Source organism: Scleropages formosus, chromosome 18 (genome assembly GCF_900964775.1).
Source record: "Scleropages formosus chromosome 18, fSclFor1.1, whole genome shotgun sequence".
Lineage (NCBI taxonomy): Eukaryota > Metazoa > Chordata > Actinopteri > Osteoglossiformes > Osteoglossidae > Scleropages > Scleropages formosus.
The window spans coordinates 13,689,822-13,712,663 of record NC_041823.1 but is presented as its reverse complement, the minus strand read 5'-3'; the positions used below and the strand labels follow the sequence as shown (position 1 = coordinate 13,712,663).

Below are 22,842 nucleotides of genomic sequence, written 5' to 3'. Positions count from 1 at the left end.
TTGTAGTGCGGATGTGGCCCGTTGTATATGTGGTCTGCCCGATTTTCTGCAGTGTGTATCTTCATGTGGCCGGTTACATTGACACAACCGCACACACACACATTTTCAGAACCGCTTGTCCCTGACAGGGTCACGGGGAACCGGAGCCTACCCGGCAACACAGGGCGTAAGGCCGGAGGGGGAAGGGGACACACCCAGGACGGGACGCCAGTCCATCACAAGGCACCCCAAGCAGGACTCGAACCCCAGACCCACCAGAGAGTAGGACTGCGGTCCAACCCACTGCGCCACCGCACCCCCCATTGACACAACCACACACACACACACATTTTCAGAACCGCTTGTCCCTTACGGGGTCACGGGGAACCGGAGCCTACCCGGCAACACAGGGCGTAAGGCCAGAGGGGGAAGGGGACACACCCAGGACGGGACGCCAGTCCATCACAAGGCACCCCAAGCAGGACTCGAACCCCAGACCCACCAGAGAGTAGGACTGCGGTCCAACCTACTGCGCCACCGCACCCCCCATTGACACAACCAATAAAGTATAAATTAAATTAATCTACACCCAGCTATCTATTTTTTTTTCTTTTTTAATAGCCATGCAATAAAGTTATCCATATTATCGATTTCATTTTTGTTAATTTATGGAATTAAATATCACAGATTAATGTACCATTTATAACCACACTAAAACTTTTCGAGCCCCTAAATATAAATTTTCAGGTTTATTATGTGTAACGGTTGCACAGCATTTGGAATATAAATTTGGTAAGTAAATGTGCAGATTCGTCTTACTCCGCTCGGTCTGAGAACAACAGTCTGGAATCTCTTAGAATGAATAATGTAAAAGACTGTATTTGCAGTTATAGCAGACTAAATTATTTAAATTTAAAACAGCCTCTGAATTCAAATGCTGTACCAGAAAGTCATCATATGAGTTCCTGAAATATTCAGAAATGTGTTTTGACATATTTCTAAAACAATCGAATATCTACAGTGTAATTTCACATTCTGTCTGTGCCATCTGGTGGCATTTTCCATGGGCCGTGCTCCATTAGCCGCGCAAAGCGGACTGCATATACGCAGTATATATATATATATTTTGAAACTTTTTTATACCGTCTTCCTTTAGGAGCTAAAGATAGAAGCGCAGGTTCCAAAATAAGAAGTCTGTCGAAAGAAGCGGGGGGTTGCAATGAAGCAAAGGCTAATTTTCCTCATGGCGATGAGCGACTCTCCTTGTATTTACGCTGCTTTCATTCTACGTAACGGCAATCGTTCGCCTCCGCTGCTCTGATCCGATGTGACAGTTGTTCTCCCGGGAGATGAGCGGCCGATGAGGGGGGGGCTTGTGAGATATTGCATCTCACCGAAGCGCAAACGCAATCGGCGGTGACCGGGGATGCGACGCCTCCCTCCTCGGCAGCACCTCGTTTGACACCTCGTACCTCACCTCAAATTCAGGATTACGCAATGCGGATAATCTGCTTCCGTAATCTCTTTCCGAGGCGGACGCCTACCTCCAAGTCCGGTTACAGAAATCCAGCTGCAAATCTGCACCTGCTTTCTCCATGATCACGGAGCGAGAAGCTGCGCATGGCATGAATATCTCATGTAATTCTCCCTTCATTTCCGCAATGCTTACAAAAATCGTTTTCGCCGTGTTTTTCAAAGGGAGCAGATGGCCCTGGCCTGGGACATAGCGTCATTTTCCACCTCCCCAGTGCAGTATGTCTAAGTGAGTCATTCTTCTCGTCTGTCTGCGCAGTTCGCCAACTGTCATCATGGCACAGGGCGGGTCGTGCTTTGACACAACATCGCGGTGTACTTTTCGTTTAAGGTAGGGAAGGCGAAGACCCCACAGATAAGGTGAGACGCCCCCTGTTCCCGCCTCGAATTCCCGCGTGTCCACTTTGCCGCCATATTCCGTCACTCGATCGCGATTTCCCTGCTGCCGGAGCAAATAGGTAGGTACACAAGAACAAGGTCAAACGAGGTCGGACCCGGTTAAGCAGAGGTCCGGTACGGGGCTGTACAAAACTGTCGATCGGCACACACCTCATGCTCCTGCGCTCTCCTCCGGGGATGTACGCGAACCGCTGGGCCCGAGCGCAACCCACACGATGCATAACGCATTGAAGAAGCCAACCTGGCTGCAGGTTCCACACCCTCAAAAAAAATGTACTTATTCAGTGATCCGGGCCTCGTATGTATACCCACTTTAAATGAATATATCTCTATATGGTGTATCTGTTTGACCTTGTTGTCTCATGGTTCCATGGTGAATGTTTTTGGGCAGGAAGCGCTCTGAACTGTGACAGAACAAAACAGAACAACAGAATAAATAAAATGAAAAATGTATTACAGAAGAACACTCAGTGGAATGGCTTGGGAATTAACGACGGCACTTTGTTCACTCCAGCGTAAAGTCATGCTTGGGCTTCTTGTCTCATACTGTGTCTTCGGTGCAACTTATATTTTATGCAGGTGGAAACCACGGTTTATTACATAATGTATTACCTGCGGTAGGGCACCATGGAAAATGAGGTTGTTCACAGCTGCGCGGGAGGCTGAGAGGGGTGCAGTGTGAGCTGGACGCGTCCGCATCAGCCACAGGCACAAGGCCAAGTTCGAAGAGGATGTAAAAAATGAAGGAAACAGTCAGAGCTTATTTGAAATTGACTGATGATGCACGATGTCAGCTGGAAGCGCAGCTATTGGAAAACTGATATTAAACCGATGGAGGGATTCGTGTCGTTTGTTTTGATCTTTACGTAACGTGATTAGTTTGCGCGTCGTTGAAATAAATGAAAAAGTTATGTAAGGCACAAAAGCGTGATGCTTAGACACTTTTTTCTCATTTAATTCAAAGTTAAGGACAAATGTCACGGCAACTCCCCGGCATTAGGGCCTTAATAACATGCAACAAGTGTTCCGGCCTTGGGCTCTCTTTGAGTATCATGGCAGATAAATTATTGTAGCTGCAGATATTAACTGTGTGAATATTCATCTGACAGATCTATTGCAAAATATCAATAAAAACTGCTCTCTTATTTAGTGTTACATGGATAAAATATGACGTCCTTCAGAATTTTCAGCGCGGCACTTTGAGAACAACTTAATTGGCAAAAATCACAGTGATGTTATGCATTTTTGTGAGTGTTAATATCAGGACTTCAGAAAAGCATGTGCTTACAGCGCTGGGGTGTGAAGATCTTTTACTGTTTGAGATAAATTACTTCAAAAATGTTAAAGTAGTGCTTCATGGTCCTGCTCTACCCCTCTATGTGGTGTTTTTTTGTTCAAGCTGAGCTTGCACTTCGTTGGCCAGGGTTGCCAACGTACGAACTGAATGAATTGGATGATTCAGATCATGTTAGCTGAGAAATAACTCTCGTCTTTTACTCATGATAAAGTAAATTCGTCTGCAGAAGTATCCATTTGAAAACTGACGCATTTTCACAAATAAAAATGTGTTCCTTTTTGCTTGTTAAACATAGAACAGAATAAATTAGCATTATAATTACAATAAATTAACAGAAGGATAATTAATGAAATATTGTTTAATGGTTTTAACAGGGAAACAGACAATTTGAAATTAAGGCATTAAGGCAGGTGGTATGTTTTCTATGCGGTGTCTCAAGGGATGCTACGGCGTTGTTCCAAAAATATGTATTTGAGTTCTGTTTGTGAAACTTTGTTTTCTTTTTGCCAGTTCTTGCAAATGGATAACACAATCGGGTACACGCTCCTACTAGATGTACTATATAAATACTTTTTACTGTAGCAAAATTTATGTGCTCTTTGAATACCAAGTAGGATTCCAAATGCCTGTCTCTGTTTTTCTGAAAGCAACCAGCTTCCACTGTAGTTTGCACTAAATATCAGTGTGAAATATGTGGCTTTTAAAACTCGTTGTCACAGAAGGCTTTTTAAGGTACCGTGTCTCTTTACTCTTGTACCAGAGTTGAGAACCTTGTAAATCCACAGCCAGCTCCGTGACCAATGCGACTGTCTTGCTGCTATTATTTATGACATTCTGCTGGATTTCCACACATTAGTCTTCTAAAAATAGAGCCCTCGTAGAGCATGCTGAGCAATTACACCTTGGCTGCACATCAGCCCAACTGGGTCCCTTCAACGGCGAGCACATTTACAGGAGAGATGAAAGATCGCAGAACATCACTGCTGAAAAAGCCTCTATTGATTATTTTCCAGCAGTGACCTGTCTGAGTTTTACCAAGGGGACAGTCTTATAGATTCGGATGCATTTTTTTTTTTTTTCCTTTTTGCATGTAGTATCAGTTATTCATACTTGCTGAAGAAAAAGCAACCGGTGCCTGCTGATTCATCTTCCGAACTGACATGGCCCGTGCATGGAGTGCCTGTTTCTTTGGGCTTGCAGAGGTTGTCTAATGACAGTGACTGTCATTCATCAGGGTGTCCATTTTCTGGAATGGAGCAGTCGACAGGAAGGAGGATGAGAATCAGATGCTCCGTCGCTTCCTCTCAGTGTCAAACTAGCAGGCAGGGAAGTCCGATCTGCACCATTCTGTCTCGAACCATATGTGTACAAACCTCTTGCTTAACATGTTATTATTCTGAATTGAAACCATAATGCTGCATCTACTTTTTCTCCTTATGGTTAGAAAATTATTTTGGCACAGGTGGTAGAGTTTACATTTCGATATGTTTCTGAGATTCCTGCTTAGTTTTCACATGGACAGTGGTTTATGACTTGTGTTGGGAACATGTGCCCAAGGCCACAGACACAAGTTGCCGCTGAATGACTAACAGCTGTTTACACTCTGACACAGATCCTAAGGCCACATGGGGGAAAATTCAGTACTGAGACGTGATTCTCTGATTGAAGCATACTATTTCAGATCTATTAGTCTTGGCAAGACTAAATTACAAAAGCAGCTGTAAACAGCATTAACATATTCAGTTGTTTCCCCCTTCCAACTTCCTATCAAATCTTTCTGTAGTTGCAAACCACATATTATTATTCTTTTACATATTCATATAGTTTATTGGTGATTCAGTAAAATGAATTATTGGTGAGGTGCAGTGGCGCAGTGGGTTGGACCACAGTTCTGCTCTCTGGTGGGTCTGGGGTTCGAGTCCCGCTTGGGGTGCCTTGCGATGGACTGGTGTCCCGTCCTGGCTGTGTCCCCTCCCCCTCTGGCCTTACGCCCTGTGTTACCGGGTAGGCTCCGGTTCCCTGCGACCCTGTATGGGACAAGTGGTTCTGAAAATGTGTGTGTGTGAATTATTGGTGATTCAGTACTTTTCTAAGGCACTCATTATGAAAAAAGTCATATGTGTGACTCTCTGTGTACTTCGCACACATAAACACATAACCACATAAACTGAATCATGTTCTCTTGTAGCATTTCCATGTATTTTGCTTCAAACATTCTTCCTTATGCCTTATCAACTACCAGTGCCTGCTGATTAAAAGCAACCCCACAGCATTATGCTGCCACCACCATAATTACATTTATTCATTTTGCTTTTAACACTTTTTCCAAAGCAACTTACAACGTTAAGGTACTAACTATTATTTATCCATTTATACAGCTGGGTAATTTTACTGGAGCAATTTATGTTAAGTTTCATTGCTCAAGGGTAATACAGCCACGGGTTGGAAAAGAACATGTAACCTTTCTGTCCTAAGGCAGTAGCACTAACCACTATGCTACCAGTTGTCCCCACTTTGCTGGAGGGATGTTGTTTCTTGAGGTATGGGCAGTGCTAGGTTTGCAGAAAGAAGATTGGTGCAAAGAAGCCATTTCTCAAAAACAGCCATCTCAAAGTAAATCTGGAGATTGCCAGCAAGCATGAGTGTGACCCAGTTGTAATGTGGGAAAGGTTTTGTGGTCAGATTAGACCAAGACTGTGCTTTTCAACCAAGTCAAAGCACTATGTGTAGTGCATGTACAATACAGGGAAATACTGCAGGAGAGCCTGCTTCATTCTGCTGAAAAACTAAAACTTGGAGGAAAGTTCACCATTCAGCAAGACAATGATTCAAAGCCAAAACAACACTATAATAGCTTTGTCCTGATCTCAGTCCAGTTGAGAATCTGTGGCACTATTTCATAGCTGTGTCAAAATCAGTCTCAAACTGCACAAAATTCTTAATGCTGTAATTGCAGTAAAAGCTGGTTCTATCAAATATTAATGTGTGGAGTTTGAACACTTATGCACAGAATATTTTTTTATTTTTCTTTAATTTTTTTTTTTTGCATGAAAACAACATATAATTCAGTTTGAGTGTTTTGTAGCAAATGCAATTAAAGGTGAATGAAGTTTACCACTTGATCCATACAAGTTGTTTTAAATGTATTACAGAGCTTGTAGTAAATGCCATGTTGTTTTTGTTTGTTGAATATGAATATTTTAGATGTTTTCTTCATTCCATGTTTGAAATGGTGTGTGCCTTTGTCATTTAAAGTGTGACAGCTATTGTCTGCTGGTGCCAGCAGCTTGCTCATGTGACAAGATCATCCCGTCTTCAGAGTCTGATGAAGTCACACGTACATCTCTATTCAGCATCTGAAGACTGTGATGATAACTGTTGAATAGTTCTGTCACACCAGTATTCTTTGTACTGTACTTACATTTGCAGTGCAAACAACACCGGGGCTGTTTTTTAGGGATTCGTTTTTACGTCCAACATTTTTAAAACATTTTGTAACATTTTCCAACCAGGGCTGTTGCAGAAATTTGTGTGATTTACGCTTTGTTAATTTCAGGTTAATACGAAGATATATTATTTACTTGAGACCTAGTTTATAATTTACTGTAAGTGTTGTCAACAGGAACAAAATGTGTTATGCGGGAATGACAGCTACTGGAATCTGTCCTGCAATCCCTTTTTTGGGGTGGCATAGACTGGGGCTTTCTAACCACAGCTCTGTTGCTGATTCACTTACGATCAAAACAGATCTGAGAATATTAATCCTGATTTATGTTTAATCTAGAGTAATGTCTAAACAGCCTGATGTGTTGCTGGCCATTACCAGCTGTGCAGTGTGTTAATGGAAATGTGCTAGGAACTGGAAGTACAGAGGCTGATGAGAGAAGAGGGCCCTGAGCATGTGTGGAGGAGGGGTGTGGGGGGGTTGTGACATCAGCAGGAGAGTGGGAAACGATCATTTCAGGAGAGCAGAGGAGACGGATGCTGCTCTGTTCACTGACACACACGCGCTCGCAGGAAGCACGTAGGAAAGGGGAGGCTCTGCCGTTGCTTCTCTTTGGTGCCACACAGCACTCTGATACACACGCTCGGTCTCACATTCACATACACGCGACACGGCAGCTCACCGCCCGGGTGTCCTGGAGACCAGCGCAGAGCGCAGCGTTGGTGGTGCTGGTCTGCAACATCTGTAAACATCTCAATGGGAACATAGCCACCTCGTCTCGCTGGCTGGACTGAGCCTGCAGGTGAGTGGAATGCTAATGTCTCTAATATTGTGGCACGGGTGAGGATGAGGACTTTCTTCTTTCCAGAGACAGTGGTGTTGCTGCTTGAGCTGGTATTTCATTAGTTGTGTAACTAGTGGGATTGCAGCAGGCTCCCCTGCTGGTATAAATACTGCAGTTATATCCACTGAAAGAGACCACCGTACCAGCTGCTGTTACTTCTCTCCATTGCTCACAGTGCATTTAGGGTTCGTTTCTCCATCAAAAAGTCATTCTTTGTATCTCGCCATATTGGCCGTGCTTGAGGATTTCACGTAATATATTTTGCATTCAGTTTGCCTGAAAAATAGGTGTGATCTCTAAAGATTGCGTCATGGAGCAGACCAGAGCATATGCTTTATGTATGCATAAAAACTGATTTTTTTTTTTATTTATTTATTTATTAAATGTCACCACTGAAACCAAAGAATGGTGGATGCGGTATTATCCTTACTTGTAAAAGTAGGCTTGAGTTAATGCCAAGTAATATGCAAAGAGTGGATGCATAAAGGCAGGGTATATTCCCCATGTTCCACTGCACATGGTGCCAATGGGCTGAAATAGTCAAATATATATGAGAACAGTTGTGGTCCCCCCAGGACAGACCCTGAAACAAAGAAGAGTCACTGCTCTCTTCACTTATGTCCACCTTCATTCTAACTACAGGCTGCCAACTATAGGCCTCTGTTGTAGTCTTCAACTCTACAGACTGCTGCGTCACATATTAAGTACAAGTGGAACTATTAAAACTTCATAGTTACGTAAACATACGGTACATAGATACCGTACACACAAAATTAAATAGTTATCCTAGTGACCTTCTCAGGCACAGTAAAACATGTAAAATTTGAAGAAATATGTGTAAGGTAGCTTCGCTGCAACACAGTAACTGGTTTAGAAAATGCGGTATAGAAAACATAAGATTAAATATTTCCTTGTGCACTGAATTTCTTCGAGGTTAATATGGGCACAGCAACATCAGGGCCAGGATGAACTGAGCAGATACGTCACGGAGGGATCTGTTTCCCGTACAACTAGTATGCTGCTCCACGGAGGTCAGTTCAAGCTGAGCATTTCGGCAGGAGGATCAGAAGAGCTGCCGGGACTGACTTGTAAAAAAGCTGACTGAAAGTTTATAGTTATTCGCACAAGACAGCAGTTACCAATATTACAAACAAGGGGGTAACTACAGAGAAGCACAGCTTATGAAAAACAGAATCGTGACGATGCCTTCCGGCACAATCAAAGACTCCAAGGATCTTAAAAGTAATTTTAAAAAATCATTATTGCAGAAGTCCTTGGAGAGAACTAAATTATTATATTTAATAATACGGTACAGTTCTGGGTTTAAACATGAAACAGGTTCTCCAAACAGCCCCGAACGAATGTTGACTAAACGTGTTTGCAGGAAACATATGTTACCACTAAGGAGTGACAGTTACTGAGAGTTACTCCAGCAAAGCGGTCATAGTAAAGTCAGGAGCCACCCTCGTCCAGGGTAAATTCCTGCACGGAATGCTGTTTTACGGTATGCTATTGAGGTGATGCGACGCTTACTAGCTCGAAGGATGTACTGTGGCTCGCCGAAGGCTGCAGCGAGGCCCGAGCAAGGCCAGTTCCTTAGCTGCTGTGTCAACACACGCTTGCGCATGTTTTCTATCCTGGTTCTCCGAGTGGACTCGTTGCGTATCCTTGTCTTTTAAAGGACAGCGAGGTCTGGTGGAGCGTGTGGGGAGCCTCATGTGAACAGCCCCGCCAGTGTACGATCTTTGTATGAAATAGCGTAGGTGAGGCCCATCGGGCGGCATCACTGTGCCAGGGGAGCAGAAGAAAGGATGGGTCCATTATATGACTCGCTCAAACAATCGCTGCATAAGCTGGTCCGTACGTTATTTCCCACCTGGAAAAAGCAAGGGCACAAACGTGCACAGGAGCGTGGACGAGAGAGAGATTGCTAGGAGATGGAGACACTAACGTGAAGGTAACAGTAAGCTTGCTATGGAAATACGGTACACGATGACCTCTGGCTTAACTCACAGCATGTTATCGCCACACAGAAACATCAGCCAGCTTCACCTCCGCTTTCGGACTAAAACGCCAATTAGCTTAACAGCCAGAAAAGCAGCGCTGGTGTATAAACACAGCCCTTCCGAGACACTTGCCGTAACACGTCGCAGATGCCCAAGCGGAGCTTGTGACTGCATCCATCCCTCTATTCGAAATATTTAACACATCGCACTCTTAATGTGCTTGTTTACATCGCAGAATAAGGAAGCTGTCACATCACTAATATTTTCAAGAAATTTTCATCATAAACATCAGCATATACTATGGTTCGGTGTTTTTGATGTTGATTATTCACAACGACGTCTAAGTAAATCTGATATGCGGAGACGCCACATACCAACTTGTGAAAATATTAGCTTCTTAGCAATGCGGCGTCGATTGGAGGCGCCGAAGTTTTCTCCCAGAATGTGTCTCTTTTCATATTTTCAATAGCCTGTTGTCGTGTCTATAAGCGTGCGGAGTTTGCGAACATGGTTCGTTGTGTGGACGTGGGGCCCTTCGTGCGTGAACATCTCCGACAGGAGGAGCAACTGCACTGCTACATGTGGCTTCTGTTTCTTCTCAGAAACGTAGCAGGTCTGAGTGAAGAGCAGGAGCCCGGAGGGTGGAGAGAAGGAGCGCTTTGTCACCTCTTCGGGTCAAAGGTCCAGCCCGATGACATTTTGGGGGACCTAGCTGTGAATCTTTTCACTCACCGCCATGACAAACCAGGAGAAGTGGGTCACCCTGAGCCCGTCGGAGTTTGCCCAGCTACAGGAGTACACACAGTGTAAGTGAGTGAGTGTGTGTGTGTGTGTGCGCGCGCGCGCGAGTGGGTTGGAGAGTTTGCATAATGTAGGTGGCTGCGTGTGAGTCTTTGCTTGTTGCAGGCTTTCCTCCCTCTCCTAATTCACCAGGATCTGTAAACACAATCTTACTGGCCTCTTCATACCAGGCTTTTTTTCTAATTAACTAATATACACACACACTGTCTGAACCACTTGTTCCATTTGGGGGTCACAGGGAGCCAGAGCCTAACCTGGCAACACAGGGCACAAGGCTGGAGGGGGAGGGGACACACCCAGGACAGGGTGCCAGTCCATCACAAGGCACCCCAAGCGGGACTCGAACCCCAGACCCACTGGAAAGCAGGACCCGGCACAACCCACTGTTCCACCGCACCCCCATTAACTAATATTTTAATCTTAATTTCCTAAATAACTTCACACTGAGAAACATTCTCAGGATGAATGGTGTGCAATAATTTATGCAGAAGCACTTTCAGAAAACAAGCAGTTTTATTTGTCACATACACAACCATACTTAGTACGACGTGCAGTGAAATGCTTTCCCGGCCCTCCGTAGTACAGATAAATAAGGCAATACAAATAAAGTAGAAATCAGAAACATACTACAGAAATATGAGGAATATATAATGATGTAAATAGAATAGAATAAATAATCAAATAAATAAGTAAGATAAAAAAATATGTGGAGTCCAATATTAAAGGTAAAATAAAAAGGTGAAATAAGAAATGCAATGTTTTGCAGAGAAAGAAGTTCCCACCCAGGGGCAGTCCATTTAGTTGGGTTCATTCGGGGCTCCAGCTCCAGCCAATTACAGTTATGATTCCCACCCCCGGTACTTTAATAGATTCCCTTCATTTGAGACTTTGGACTTCAGCTCAGCAAACTGTGTCTAGAGATCCTGAAATTTACACTTGATGTCTCTCCCTTGCAGTCTCAATAGAATGCATTATTCTTTTATGCATAACTCCCTTACTGGATTTTATTCAATGCCTCGCAAGCAGCCAGAGATGCAGTGACAGTAATGCATGGAGAGTAATAATGAAGATCATAACTGAAACACTATGAGGAAGCCATCAAATCTACAACACCCGGGTGTTTCTTTTAACGGAATCAAAATGCAGGGAGCCCTTTTCAATAATTAATAACCCTCCCCGCCTTCTGCAGGGGAAATGTTGAACTTGGTCGTGACATTCCTCACGCTAATTGCTTTGTGCTTTGTGACAGCATTGCGTGGCTGTCTGTGAACGGCTCTCCAGCTGCACTTCACCGACTCCGTGTTGGAGCGTAAGCGAGACGGCACCCCCCCCCCCCCCCCCAACCTCTGTAATTGTGTAAAGCGTTAGAATGAGCTTGGTTCTGATAATGTGGCGGGTTATGAAACTCACAGTTCCCAAGACAGCAACCTGGAGCTCCCCTAGTCCCAAAGGCCCCCTCCCCTTCCCACCTCTCTCACTTTCCATCTATCTATCTATCTATCCATCCAAAAGAGACCAGAAACATATAGTGTACAATGGAAACACATTCATTCACATCCATACAGCTGTGTTCCTGGAAGTGTTTTTTGTGTTAAAAGCAAACTCAAACACTCACATGGTTATGTTTTTACATGCATGGTGCTGCACTGGAGCTGGGGAGGTGATGTGTAGACCGTGCTGACAGTAAACATGCAGTTTACATGCCAGGGATTTGGTGATAATTTCTCCTGCTGGTCACAGGCTGGGGCAACCTGGTGATTTTAAGGTTATTATCAGCCATGAGGCGATGGTAAAAACATCTAAATATGTTCTGCTATTGGCTTTTCTCCTTTTATCCTCAAACAACCCTGCCCAAAGTCCTCTTGCAAGCCAAGATTTCTCCTTCCAGCTTTCCTGTGCTCCATTATTCTCTCAGTCACTCACGTCAGCAGACCCTTTAATTCCTCATAATTATTTTTTCGTGCGAAAATAGCACGGCGTGTTCTCTTTGCTTCCATAAAATACCTGCTTCTTGTGGTGTGCTGTCAAAGAAAAACTTTCCTCACCAGCCCAGTCACACTTATGAAAGACAGAACTGTAACTTTCAAACATTCCCATCTGTTTTAGTCTACGTTTACATTTACATTTATTCATTTAGCACTTTTCTCCAAAATAACACTGTGTAGTAGTATCATACATTATTCTCACGCTTTATTCACCAAGGTGACTTACATTGCTAGATATACCACTTACAATGAGTCACTCATCCATACATCAGTGAAACACACTCTGTCTGTCTCACACTCACACTCTATGATGGCTCATTTTAGAGTCACCAATCCACCTGAACACTCTGTCTTTCGACTTTTTCTACTGTCATAGTTTGAACATTAGCTTTAAATTTAGAGCCCTTCATGTTTACTGCATTCAACTGTTTGGCAACTAGAGACTACAGTAAATTAGTTAATTTAATGTGCTAAAATCTCATTTTAGATTCAACCAAGAAGCTGAAGGATGTGCTGCAGGAGTTTTATGGAGATGGGGTGCTGGCCAAATATAACTCCGAAGAGGTAATTTTTCAGCTGCAGTTTTGACTGACTCTCAGTAAATTACTTTTAGACCTTATAATTTTAAAACACGTATGATAAACTTTAGTTTACAGTAAGACATTTGTGTAATCTTTACTTATTAATTGTTTTCATACCTTTGATTGCATAAATTTGTCAGTGTTACAGGTTATGCCATTCGGCTTTATGCTGTCAGGCTACATTACTTATCACTTAAATGTCTTCACTGCATGACCATCGAGTTAGAATTCTAAAAAAAATTGAATGAATCTATACACTAAGTAATTTGTAGACAGTTACAGCTAAAATCACATTACATTTTCATAAAAGATTCTTATAAATAACCATAGGTAAATAAAATACTTTCTTCCTTCATGAGTTCTGTAAACACTAAAAGACTATGCATAATTTTCCCCAACAAATGCTGCATAGAAGCAGGAAATACTGAAGCAGGTAATGGACTTTCAGGAAACAAATAAATTTCTTACAAAATTATGGGTCTGGCAAGCATCTGACTGGTGGTCCTCCAATATTTGCTCCAGGAGATCGATTTTGAAGGCTTCAAGCTCTTCATGACTACGTTTCTGGAGAGCGAGCTGTCGGATGACTTCTGCCAGCATCTGTTCCTGTCATTCAGTAACAAGGGCCACGAGCCCAGTCCTTCGGCCTCAGAAAAGTCCAAAGTCCCCGGTAAATAGAGGCGAACGCAGCTCCAAACTTCCAGAACTCCTCTAACTCCCAAATTATTCATTATGTAATGCAAACAAAAGAGACAAATGTGTAAAATACAAATGCATGCTCGCATCCTCCATTGCATGCAATCAATGCAAAGACTCTTCTGATTTTTTTTCACTTGATCTGAAACACTATAAGACTGTGTTTTGGCCTACACACAGCAGAAACAGAACATGTCAAAAGAGTGTTCAGTAGAAGTGGATATATTCACTAATGAGGTACAGTGCTGGACACAGACTGTGGCACAGGGAGATTTATATACCAAGCATAAACCTTTGATAGTAAAACACTTCCTAAATCCTTTACGGTTAGACACTTCACACTGAAATAAGAAAGTGCTTTTTAAATTATCGTATTTTAAGCTATACCAGCACGGCTCATTGGCAGTTTTCCGAGGGGCCGGTGATGACCATGATGTCTTTGGCGAACTCCAGTAAATCTACATTTTAGAAAATTACGCATATTCCACTGTGTTGCCACTGCAAGACAACATTGGTGCTTTGTGCTACAGAGGCTATTTATTCAGAACAAATTTATATTCTTTCTTTTGTTCTCATCATCTTCCAGGTCTCAAACTTATTAAAGGTAACTCAACACCACTGAGGGTCCCGCACCTGCCGAAGGTGGACCCACTGGACACTGTTCAGCTGAAGGACATTGTGTGTTATCTGTCCCTGTTGGAGGGGGGACGTCCAGAGGACAAGCTTGAATGTAGGTATACTCAATATTCTTCTTTCTCTCCATTTATTTAATTGAGATGGGAAGCATTTTCAGTATTTTAAATCAAGAGACCTTTGGGACTTTTTCTACCTAATTTCTTGTACTGCTCATTGCTTTCCTTACAAAAATATAGTATGGTCAGTTTTAAAAAACTTAGTATATACACTGGATACATTGGTTAGTACTTTGTAATTTTTCCTGGTTTTCCCACCACACATCTGCTTACATTTTACTGTCCCCTGTTAATTTAATGAACAGTGTTGTTCAGCTAGCTGTGGATAATAAAATATTGGGGGAACCATACAGCGCAATCATAAAATAAGTGAAATTGTACATACAATATTACTTGTTCAAGTTTTAGGAAAGGCCCTGATATGTGAAATTTGGCAGCACCAAATTTAAACTTCACATTCAGCAATCAAGTCAATCCTGTAATGTGTGTAACATCATATAAAAATTCTACATAATATTCTTTACGGATCCCTGTGCTAACTCATGACAACTCTGTGTTCCCAACACATTTAACTGCTTCTTTATTATCATTGTAAGCAAGTTATTTTATTTGATTTAATTTACTCTGCTAATTCAACTTGGGATCAAAGGAGCAGCACTAAGATGGTTTGAGTCCTACATATCTGGCAGATCCTATCAAGTGGTCTGGCGGAGCTCCCGTTCTTCTTCTCTTCTTCTCTCAACCAGTGTTCCACAGGGCTTGGTATTCAGTCCTCTTCTCTTATCGATCTACACCTCCTTCCTCGGCCCAGTCATAGCCTCCCATGGATTCAAATACCACTGCTATGCTGATGATACCCAGCTCTTCCTCTCCTTTCCACTTGGAGCATTAGACATTTCTGCACGCATTGCTGCCTGCTGCTCAGACATCTCTGCATGGATGTCTGATCACCACCTCTAACTCAACCTCTCCAAAACAGAGATTCTTCACATCCCAGCTGGCCTGTCCTCCTGTCATGATCTATCGATCAAACCGGACAACTCACTCATTTTGTCTACCTCCACAGCTAAGAGTCTAGGAGTGATGATTGATTCAAGTCTTTCTCTCGGCACATCGAAGCCACAACCCGGACCTGCAGATACATCCTACACAACATCCACAGAATCCGTCCTTATCTCACAATTGACTCTACCCAACTACTTATACAGGCCATGGTGACTTCCCATCTGGACTACTGCAACTCTCTCTTGTGTGGCCTTCCTGCTACTGCCATCAAACCTCTACAATTGATAAAGAATGCTGGTGCACGAGTTGTGTTTGATTTGCCAAAGCGTTCCCATCTATCTCCTCTACTCATTTCTCTGCACTGGCTTCCTACAGCTGCCCGAATCAAATTCAAGACCTTGGTTATTGTCTACAAATGCATCAATAGAACTGCTCCCAGCTATTTACAGGTCTTGATCAACCACTACACCCCAACCAGATCCCTTCGCTCGTCTACTTCTGCTCGCTTGGTGGTCCCGCGCACGAAAGGTGAAGCATGGAGGTTCTCGGTTCTGGCTGAGGTGCAGCTGTGGTGAAATGACCTCCCCCTCTCACTCAGAACTGCTGAAACTCTGTCTACATTCAAGAACGGTCTGAAAACTCAACTTTTCTGGACTCACTTCGCCCATGATCTCTCAAGCTCATGTATGGTGCAAATGTTCATGCACCATAACTTTATGCTCATGCCCAGATAAGCCTTTACACAGTCGCTACTCCTGTGTTGCATGTAAATGTTTGTGTACCTTTAAAAAAAATGTGTAGGAAGGAGATCAGGATTAGTATATCTTGAGTTTTGTGCAGGGGGTGCGGTGGCGCAGTGGGTTGGACCACAGTCCTGCTGTCCGGTGGGTCTGGGGTTCAAGTCCCGCTTGGGATGCCTTGCGACGGACTGGCGTCCCGTCCTAGGTGTGTTCCCTCCCCCTCTGGCCTTACGCCCCTGTGTTCCCGGGTAGGCTCCGGTTCCCCGTGACCCCGTATGGGACAAGCGGTTCTGAAAATGTGTGTGTGTGTGTGTGTGTGTGTGTGTGTGTGTGTGTGTGTGTGTGTGTGTGTGTGTGTGTGTGTGTGTGTGTGTGTGTGAGTGAGTTTTGTGCAACTACTCGTGGGATCAACACTGGTGCGGAAAGAAACAAACTAGGTTTACTTAAGAATCACATGTCTGCAACTATGTCTCTCTTTCTACTAATGTAATGCACAAATTGTATTCTTTGAGATGTATGTTGCTTTGAAGAAAAGCGTCTGCTAAATGGATAAATGTAAATGTAAATGTAATTTATTGTCCAAACACTTTGTCCTCATGGGACAGTCTGACAAGCCTGACAGCTAATGAAGGTTCACACAGAGTCCTTATCTTAATAACCTATTGTTTTTAGCCTGTCATACAGTTTATCTGGACTTTTTTAATATGTCATTTTCATTTTTAATATGTAATTTTCCATGTATCCAATCGCTGTGCTAGTTTCTGAGCTGCCTGTTTCCATGGCGATGCAGCAGATTCACAAGGCGGTGGGATTCAGTGCATGCTGTGGGCCTGTTCAAATTGCCATGATCTGAAATATCAGACATTGTGTGTCCTTTTTGAAGGGATCTGTGTTCTTCTGCTCTTTCTGATATAATCTGAATTCTGTCCCCCTTTAAAATTCAATTTTTCTTTCTGCCTATCTGCAGAGCGTGACCAAATTCAAAAGGACCCGTTCAGGGCTCATCATGTAACAACACCATTACCGTAAAAGTATACCTCATATCATTTAGAGGAAAAATCTAACACAAAGGACAACCTTTGGCACATTTTAGAAGCAGTGTCCTTCATGATATGTGCACCAATGGTCCAGAGAAGGCAAACCTCAAGATATATTGTTCCAAAGCAGCTTTAACTCGCCTATTCTGAGAATTTGTTTGTATTTAAACCAGAAAATACTTTAAACCCCAACAATTTTTCTTTATTAAAAAAGGAAATCTTTGACAATCTATCAGTTAAAAGTACAAACTTTACTATTGTTCTTTTTGTGTGTGTGCTGAATTTCTGCCTTGCGTTTATCATAAATGTGCATCAGACAAGATGATTCATTTAAAAGGTGCATATTGTTACGTATGACTAATTTTCTATCCAATCTGTAATAACTTCTGCTTTCCTCTGCAGTTATGTTTCGCCTGTATGACACTGATGGAAATGGTTTTCTGGACAGCTCGGTAAGCACTTTCCAGCATGTTCTGTGATTCATCTCAATATGGATCTAAGTTAATCAGGTGCATTAGTGATAGTAACTCAAATATGTAAGTTATAGCATATGCACTATGCAGATTATGATTTGCTGGAGTCCTGTTTTTCCACTAGGTTATTACTTAAGTGTATCGTTATATAATATGCAGTACTTGTTTTACTGAGTCAGTGACAATCATGACATAGTAAAAGTAGGCAGCAAAGACAGAATAGATTCAAGCAGCACATGCTTGAAATCTATTCTGTCTTCAACGTCATGCACATGTTTTATATCACTTTCTGCAGGTCGATCTCTTTTTAACAGAGAATATCGGCCACCCACTGTTCACCTATTCCAAATAAAAAGTGGGAGAGATAAACATGGAGCTTATTTTTCCCGCTTGGAGTGTTGCATGTCTGTCAAGAGTCTGGCTGCCGCTAATTGAACTCCCGCAGTGAAGGAGATGCAATTAAATCGTCAAATATGCATCTTTAGTATATTTCTTTTTTTGTTTAAAAAAAAAAAGTTAAAAGAATACACAAGATAAACTGTAATTTCTGAACTGTAATCGGCCACTTTTTTTCCTTTTAGGAGTTGGAACATATAATCTCTCAAATGATGCATGTTGCAGAATATCTTGAATGGGATGTCACAGAACTAAAGCCGGTAAATTACTACAGTACATAAGAGAGACACAGGCACTGTGTCTTTATTGGGCTTTGTGCTGATTGATAATGTCTGTTATGAGGTGATGCGGGAAGGGCAGAGCGCTGTGCCACATGTTCCTCTGTGACTCTGTGTGTAGATTCTGCAGGACATGATGAGGGAAATCGACTACGACCGGGACGGCACCGTGTCTCTGGAGGAGTGGATCCAGGGCGGCATGACCACCATCCCACTGCTCGTGCTGCTCGGCCTGGAGACCGTACGCGCTCCTTATGCTCATTGTACAAGCTTAACATTGTCAGAAGGTGTCAGCTAAATAAGCAATCAAATAAATGCATCAATCAATGATGTATTTCAGCACTTTTGACACTTTAGCACACTTTATTATAGTTCTTTGCGTGGCAGACTTAACATTTACATTTATTTACATAGAAGACGCTTTTCTCCAAAGCAGAGGGGGGTGCGGTGGCACAGTGGGTTTGGCCTGTGCCTGCTCTGGTGGGTCTGGGGTTCGAGTCCCGCTTGGGGTGCCTTGCGATGGACTGGCGTCCCGTCCTGGGTGTGTCCCCTCCCCCTCCAGCCCTGCGCGCCCTGCGTTGCCGGGTTAAGCTCCGGTTCACCGTGACCCCCCGCTCAGGACAAGTGGTTTCAAACTTTTTTTTTCTTTTACTCTACGGATCAGAATGGATCACCAACCCAATGAATGACTGTGGTTTCAGAAAGCGTGTGTGTTTTCTCAAGCGACTTCCAATGAACTCTATATGTATGTAGTGTACCAGCCCACACACCTCATTCACCAAGGTGACACACTGGATTAAGATTAGTTTTACTCCAGTTAATAGATTAGTAAGTAAAGCATACTTTTGCTATCAACATTGATTTCGGCGTTAGCTTTTTTTTTTTTTTTACTTTTGATATTATTCGTTCATTCACACCGAAGTGCGGGCGCGCACGTGACGTCACCTCGGCGCGTGCGGCACTGGCCCGCTCGGTGAGGCGGCCGTTCGTAGTTTGCCGCGGAGGAGCCGCTGTAACGTGTCACGTTGGGCTCCCCACAGAGCTGGGGTTCAACCCTCATGTCGCCCGAGGTCGTGAGCTGCGAGGGCCAGGTCAGTTCGCGCGCGGGCTGTGTGACACTGAGCGGTGCAGCAGAGCACAGACAGAGTGTCGTGTGTGTCAGTCAGTGCGGGCGGCTCAGCTGAGAGACACTAGACTAGTACTTGTCTAGTGTGTATCACTGCACTGGTGTGAGTGAATTGTCCTTTCCTGACGCTATCCTGTGCAAAGAAAGGGTGAAAATGAGGTAATGTCGCCGCTAAGGGCATACTTGCTGAAGTTTAGGTTCAAGTCCCACAGCCAGGCCCTCTGCTTTTTTTTTTTTCAGTCTGTCAGGTTATTTCATTCTAAAATCCCAGACTTTGAAGCACGAAAATAAAGGGACAAGAAAATATATTTCAAATGTCAGTATTTGCCTCTTTTAGTTTTAGTAAAACGTAGTGAATTAGAAATCGAAAGAAACTCCAAGTTAGACGTTATTTATGGACAGTGCGCCGCCCGCGCTCCTCGAGGGCGCGAACAGCGCGAGGACGGGAACTCACTTCTCTGACGACTCGACTGTCGCGGATAAAATGATAGAATAAACACGATTCTGTGTACGTGAGTACGAGCCTTCATGACAAAAGAAGGACAGAAGAAGAACAAAAACTGCCAATTTCGCCTTAGAAAAGCTGAGGGGCGCCCACCCTACTCTTTTAGTACTATAGTCTAGTTGTTATTATAATAATAATAATGCGCTTCCGACTGCTGCGCCGTAAGCAAATCATGTTAGTAACATGATAATCATGTTACATGTCATGATGAACAATCATGATGATTGTTTTGTAATACATCATTTTCTTCTGATTAACGCGAAATCCCATCTTACAGTAAACGGTAATTGCTATTTAGGTCTCTTGTCAACTTTGACAGATTGTTTAATAACTATTACCCTATGACATTAAAATTTGAGTGACTGCCCTTTCCTAAACTTTAAGCGCTGTTTTACCTGCAAAAGTATGGTTGTTGACAGGTAAACAAAACTTTTGTAACAGAAATTGCATCACATTCCTTCCATAATTAATAACCGAATACAGGTACTATGTTAAAATTACAATTACAATTGCAATTACAGTATATTATAGCCATTTCAAGTGCTATTTGGCCATTTCACCACAAGGGGGCGATGGCAACTTGTGTAAATAGTCGTGGCAACAATTTTCAGCTCAGGAGTATTTAGGTTTTCCTGTGAGCTAACTACAGCAGTAGTTACTACTGTACATTTACAGTAAAAGTAAATTTAGGCGCGTTTGTATTTCTGCTTGTTACAATAAATGCATTAAATACTACTTTTACAGGATTCTGTGTCACAATCAGGGTAGAGGGTAATTTAATAAGTGTCCACAAGAGGGAGTCTGTGTTCTGCTTTGTTTTTTTCCAAGTTCCACTGTTTTTTTTGCCATACTCTTTAGTTTGCCTCATTTCTATGCTTGTCTTAGATTACATATTGTGTATCAGTCTAATAGCACAACAAATAAGAACAGACAGCTACTGGAGACTGATTACAATGTCATTTGTTTTTATCCATCTTTCTCAATTAACCGTGATGATGGAGTATACTGATGGAGTATGTTCTATATGAATGATAAATATTAATGTCCCCTGTCTTCAGCTTTTTTTCCTTCTGTCATTAAACTAGCTACAGTGAGTCAAACCTTTTTTTTTTTTTGCCTGATCTTCAGAATGTGAAAGATGATGGACAGCATGTGTGGCGACTGAAGCACTTCAACAAGCCGGCGTACTGCAACCTTTGCCTCAACATGCTGATTGGGCTTGGCAAGCAGGGACTCTGCTGCTCCTGTGAATATCCCAGATTTTAGTCAATTTATGAGCATTTTCACTCTTGGCTCACAGTAGGGCTTTGTAAATTATGCCTTATTGTGAGAACAGTACTGGTAATTAATTATTGGCCACAGAAATGGTATAAGTGGTTGTTTCACTAACTTTGGGGATCTCCAACCCCCAACCAACCATACACACAACCACCTACCTTCAGACTTGCTTTAAAATGTTTTGTGCTTCAAATAAACCATTGCATTAATTTTTGCTTCCTGCTGTCTCTTTCCAGTCTGCAAATATACTGTCCACGAACGCTGTGTGGCCCGAGCTCCTGCATCTTGTATCAAAACATACGTCAAGTCCAAGAAGAACACAGAGGTATGTCCGATTGAAACGTTCCGCTATGTGCACGTGCGGAACAATCGTGTTCCACAGAGCTTAGACCAAGGGCTCCTTTTCAGCTAATGGAATTATCAGCAAATGTTTCTATTTAGCATAGCGAATTACCACATTACCAAGGTTTAATTAATAAGCAGGTACTCTTGTCTGTAAAACAGCATTTATAAACCCTCTTTTACTTTTTTGTTTCTCTGTTCTGCTTTATTTTCCTGTGGTTGATATATGAAGGTGATGCACCACTTCTGGGTGGAAGGAAACTGCCCGACCAAATGTGACAAGTGTCACAAAAACATCAAGTGTTACCAGGGTTTGACTGGACTTCACTGTGTGTGGTGCCAAGTCACTGTGAGTCAACAAAGGAGAAGTTGTTACTTGATTGTCTGATTGGTAAAGTGCTTAAAGCTTTTCATTTGCATTTTGCATTATACAGCACTGCTCTTGTATCATCTTATACCTTTAGCATGTATATGGGACATTTAGCATATAAATAAGCCTGATTACACTACAGTATAAAAATACATTCTAGTTAGATATGCAGAAAATTATTGTCATAGTCAAGCTTTTAAAAAACTGGTGCAGCAAGCCTGTGCAGTTTCCTTCAGTAGGTTCTGAACACAATGACACTATCTAATGATTGTTTTCAAAATTATTAAAAATACTTTGCATCTAATTGTCTTCAAGGTGAATATGCTTCCAAACATGTATAATACATCACTGCTAAATCTGTCTGCTAGCAGTTACACTGTCTTGTCATTAAAAACATGGTGAACCCACTATTCCCTCTCATTTCCTTCTGCTCTCCAAGAACCAACAACTTATAAGCAATCAGTTTGCAAGGGAATAATTTTCAAAAAGTCAGGTATTTATAAAGATACTGCTTCTGTAATACTTTGTGGATGTGGAAGGCATGCATTCCCAAAACAATGGCTATGCTGTGATAGGTGGGCTTCAGGCGAGCCAACATTTGGGTCAGCTCTTGGGTCCTTGAATCGGGAATTGTCCATTGGGGGTCTTGAAATTGTAGTAGGGGGGTCCCAAACAGGCGTGCCTAATGTTTTTTTTTTTTTTTTTTTTTTTTTTTCTCCCCCCCCCCCTTACTGGCAGAGACTCTGAAAGGCACAACTAGATGACGGAATAAATATTTCTCAGTTGAACTGCATTTCTTTCACCCCTCTTGCAAGCTCCTTATTGCCAGCACAGATGGCCTCAGTATCCTCAAAGCAGATCAGTTGTTTAATTACTGTGAGAATAATTAGAGCACAAGAGAGAAAAAATTACTCCTGTGTACAACTTCAGCACCACTATGCTCTTTTTGCGTGTATGTCACTAATAGTGCCTGTATGATCGTACGGTAAAATTAAATGGTTTGATTTTGCCTCTGAATAGCATATAAAGAATTT

At 42.5% G+C, this 22,842-nt stretch overlaps 1 protein-coding gene across 5 annotated transcripts in view; it reads left to right on the top strand.

The window, feature by feature from the left end:
* The first annotated feature begins 1,137 nt into the window (after positions 1 to 1,137).
* The window catches only part of dgkb (diacylglycerol kinase, beta), a 59,115-nt gene continuing 37,410 nt past the window's right edge, over positions 1,138 to 22,842 (top strand). For 2 of the 5 annotated variants that reach the window (XM_018740793.1, XM_018740789.1), the window contains exons 1-12: positions 7,014 to 7,455; positions 10,106 to 10,309; positions 12,777 to 12,853; positions 13,283 to 13,303; positions 13,393 to 13,540; positions 14,153 to 14,296; positions 17,443 to 17,492; positions 18,095 to 18,169; positions 18,309 to 18,428; positions 20,947 to 21,064; positions 21,333 to 21,421; positions 21,671 to 21,787. In XM_018740793.1, the coding sequence (XP_018596309.1) occupies positions 10,240 to 10,309; positions 12,777 to 12,853; positions 13,283 to 13,303; positions 13,393 to 13,540; positions 14,153 to 14,296; positions 17,443 to 17,492; positions 18,095 to 18,169; positions 18,309 to 18,428; positions 20,947 to 21,064; positions 21,333 to 21,421; positions 21,671 to 21,787 (1,029 nt within the window). In that variant the 5' untranslated portion in view covers positions 7,014 to 7,455; positions 10,106 to 10,239. Of the gene's footprint in view, positions 1,873 to 7,013; positions 7,456 to 10,105; positions 10,310 to 12,776; positions 12,854 to 13,282; positions 13,304 to 13,392; positions 13,541 to 14,152; positions 14,297 to 17,442; positions 17,493 to 18,094; positions 18,170 to 18,308; positions 18,429 to 19,148; positions 19,279 to 19,420; positions 19,473 to 20,946; positions 21,065 to 21,332; positions 21,422 to 21,670; positions 21,788 to 22,842 lie in introns of those variants that run through there. The other 3 variants (XM_018740790.2, XM_029245989.1, XM_029245990.1) reach the window with 3 other exon arrangements.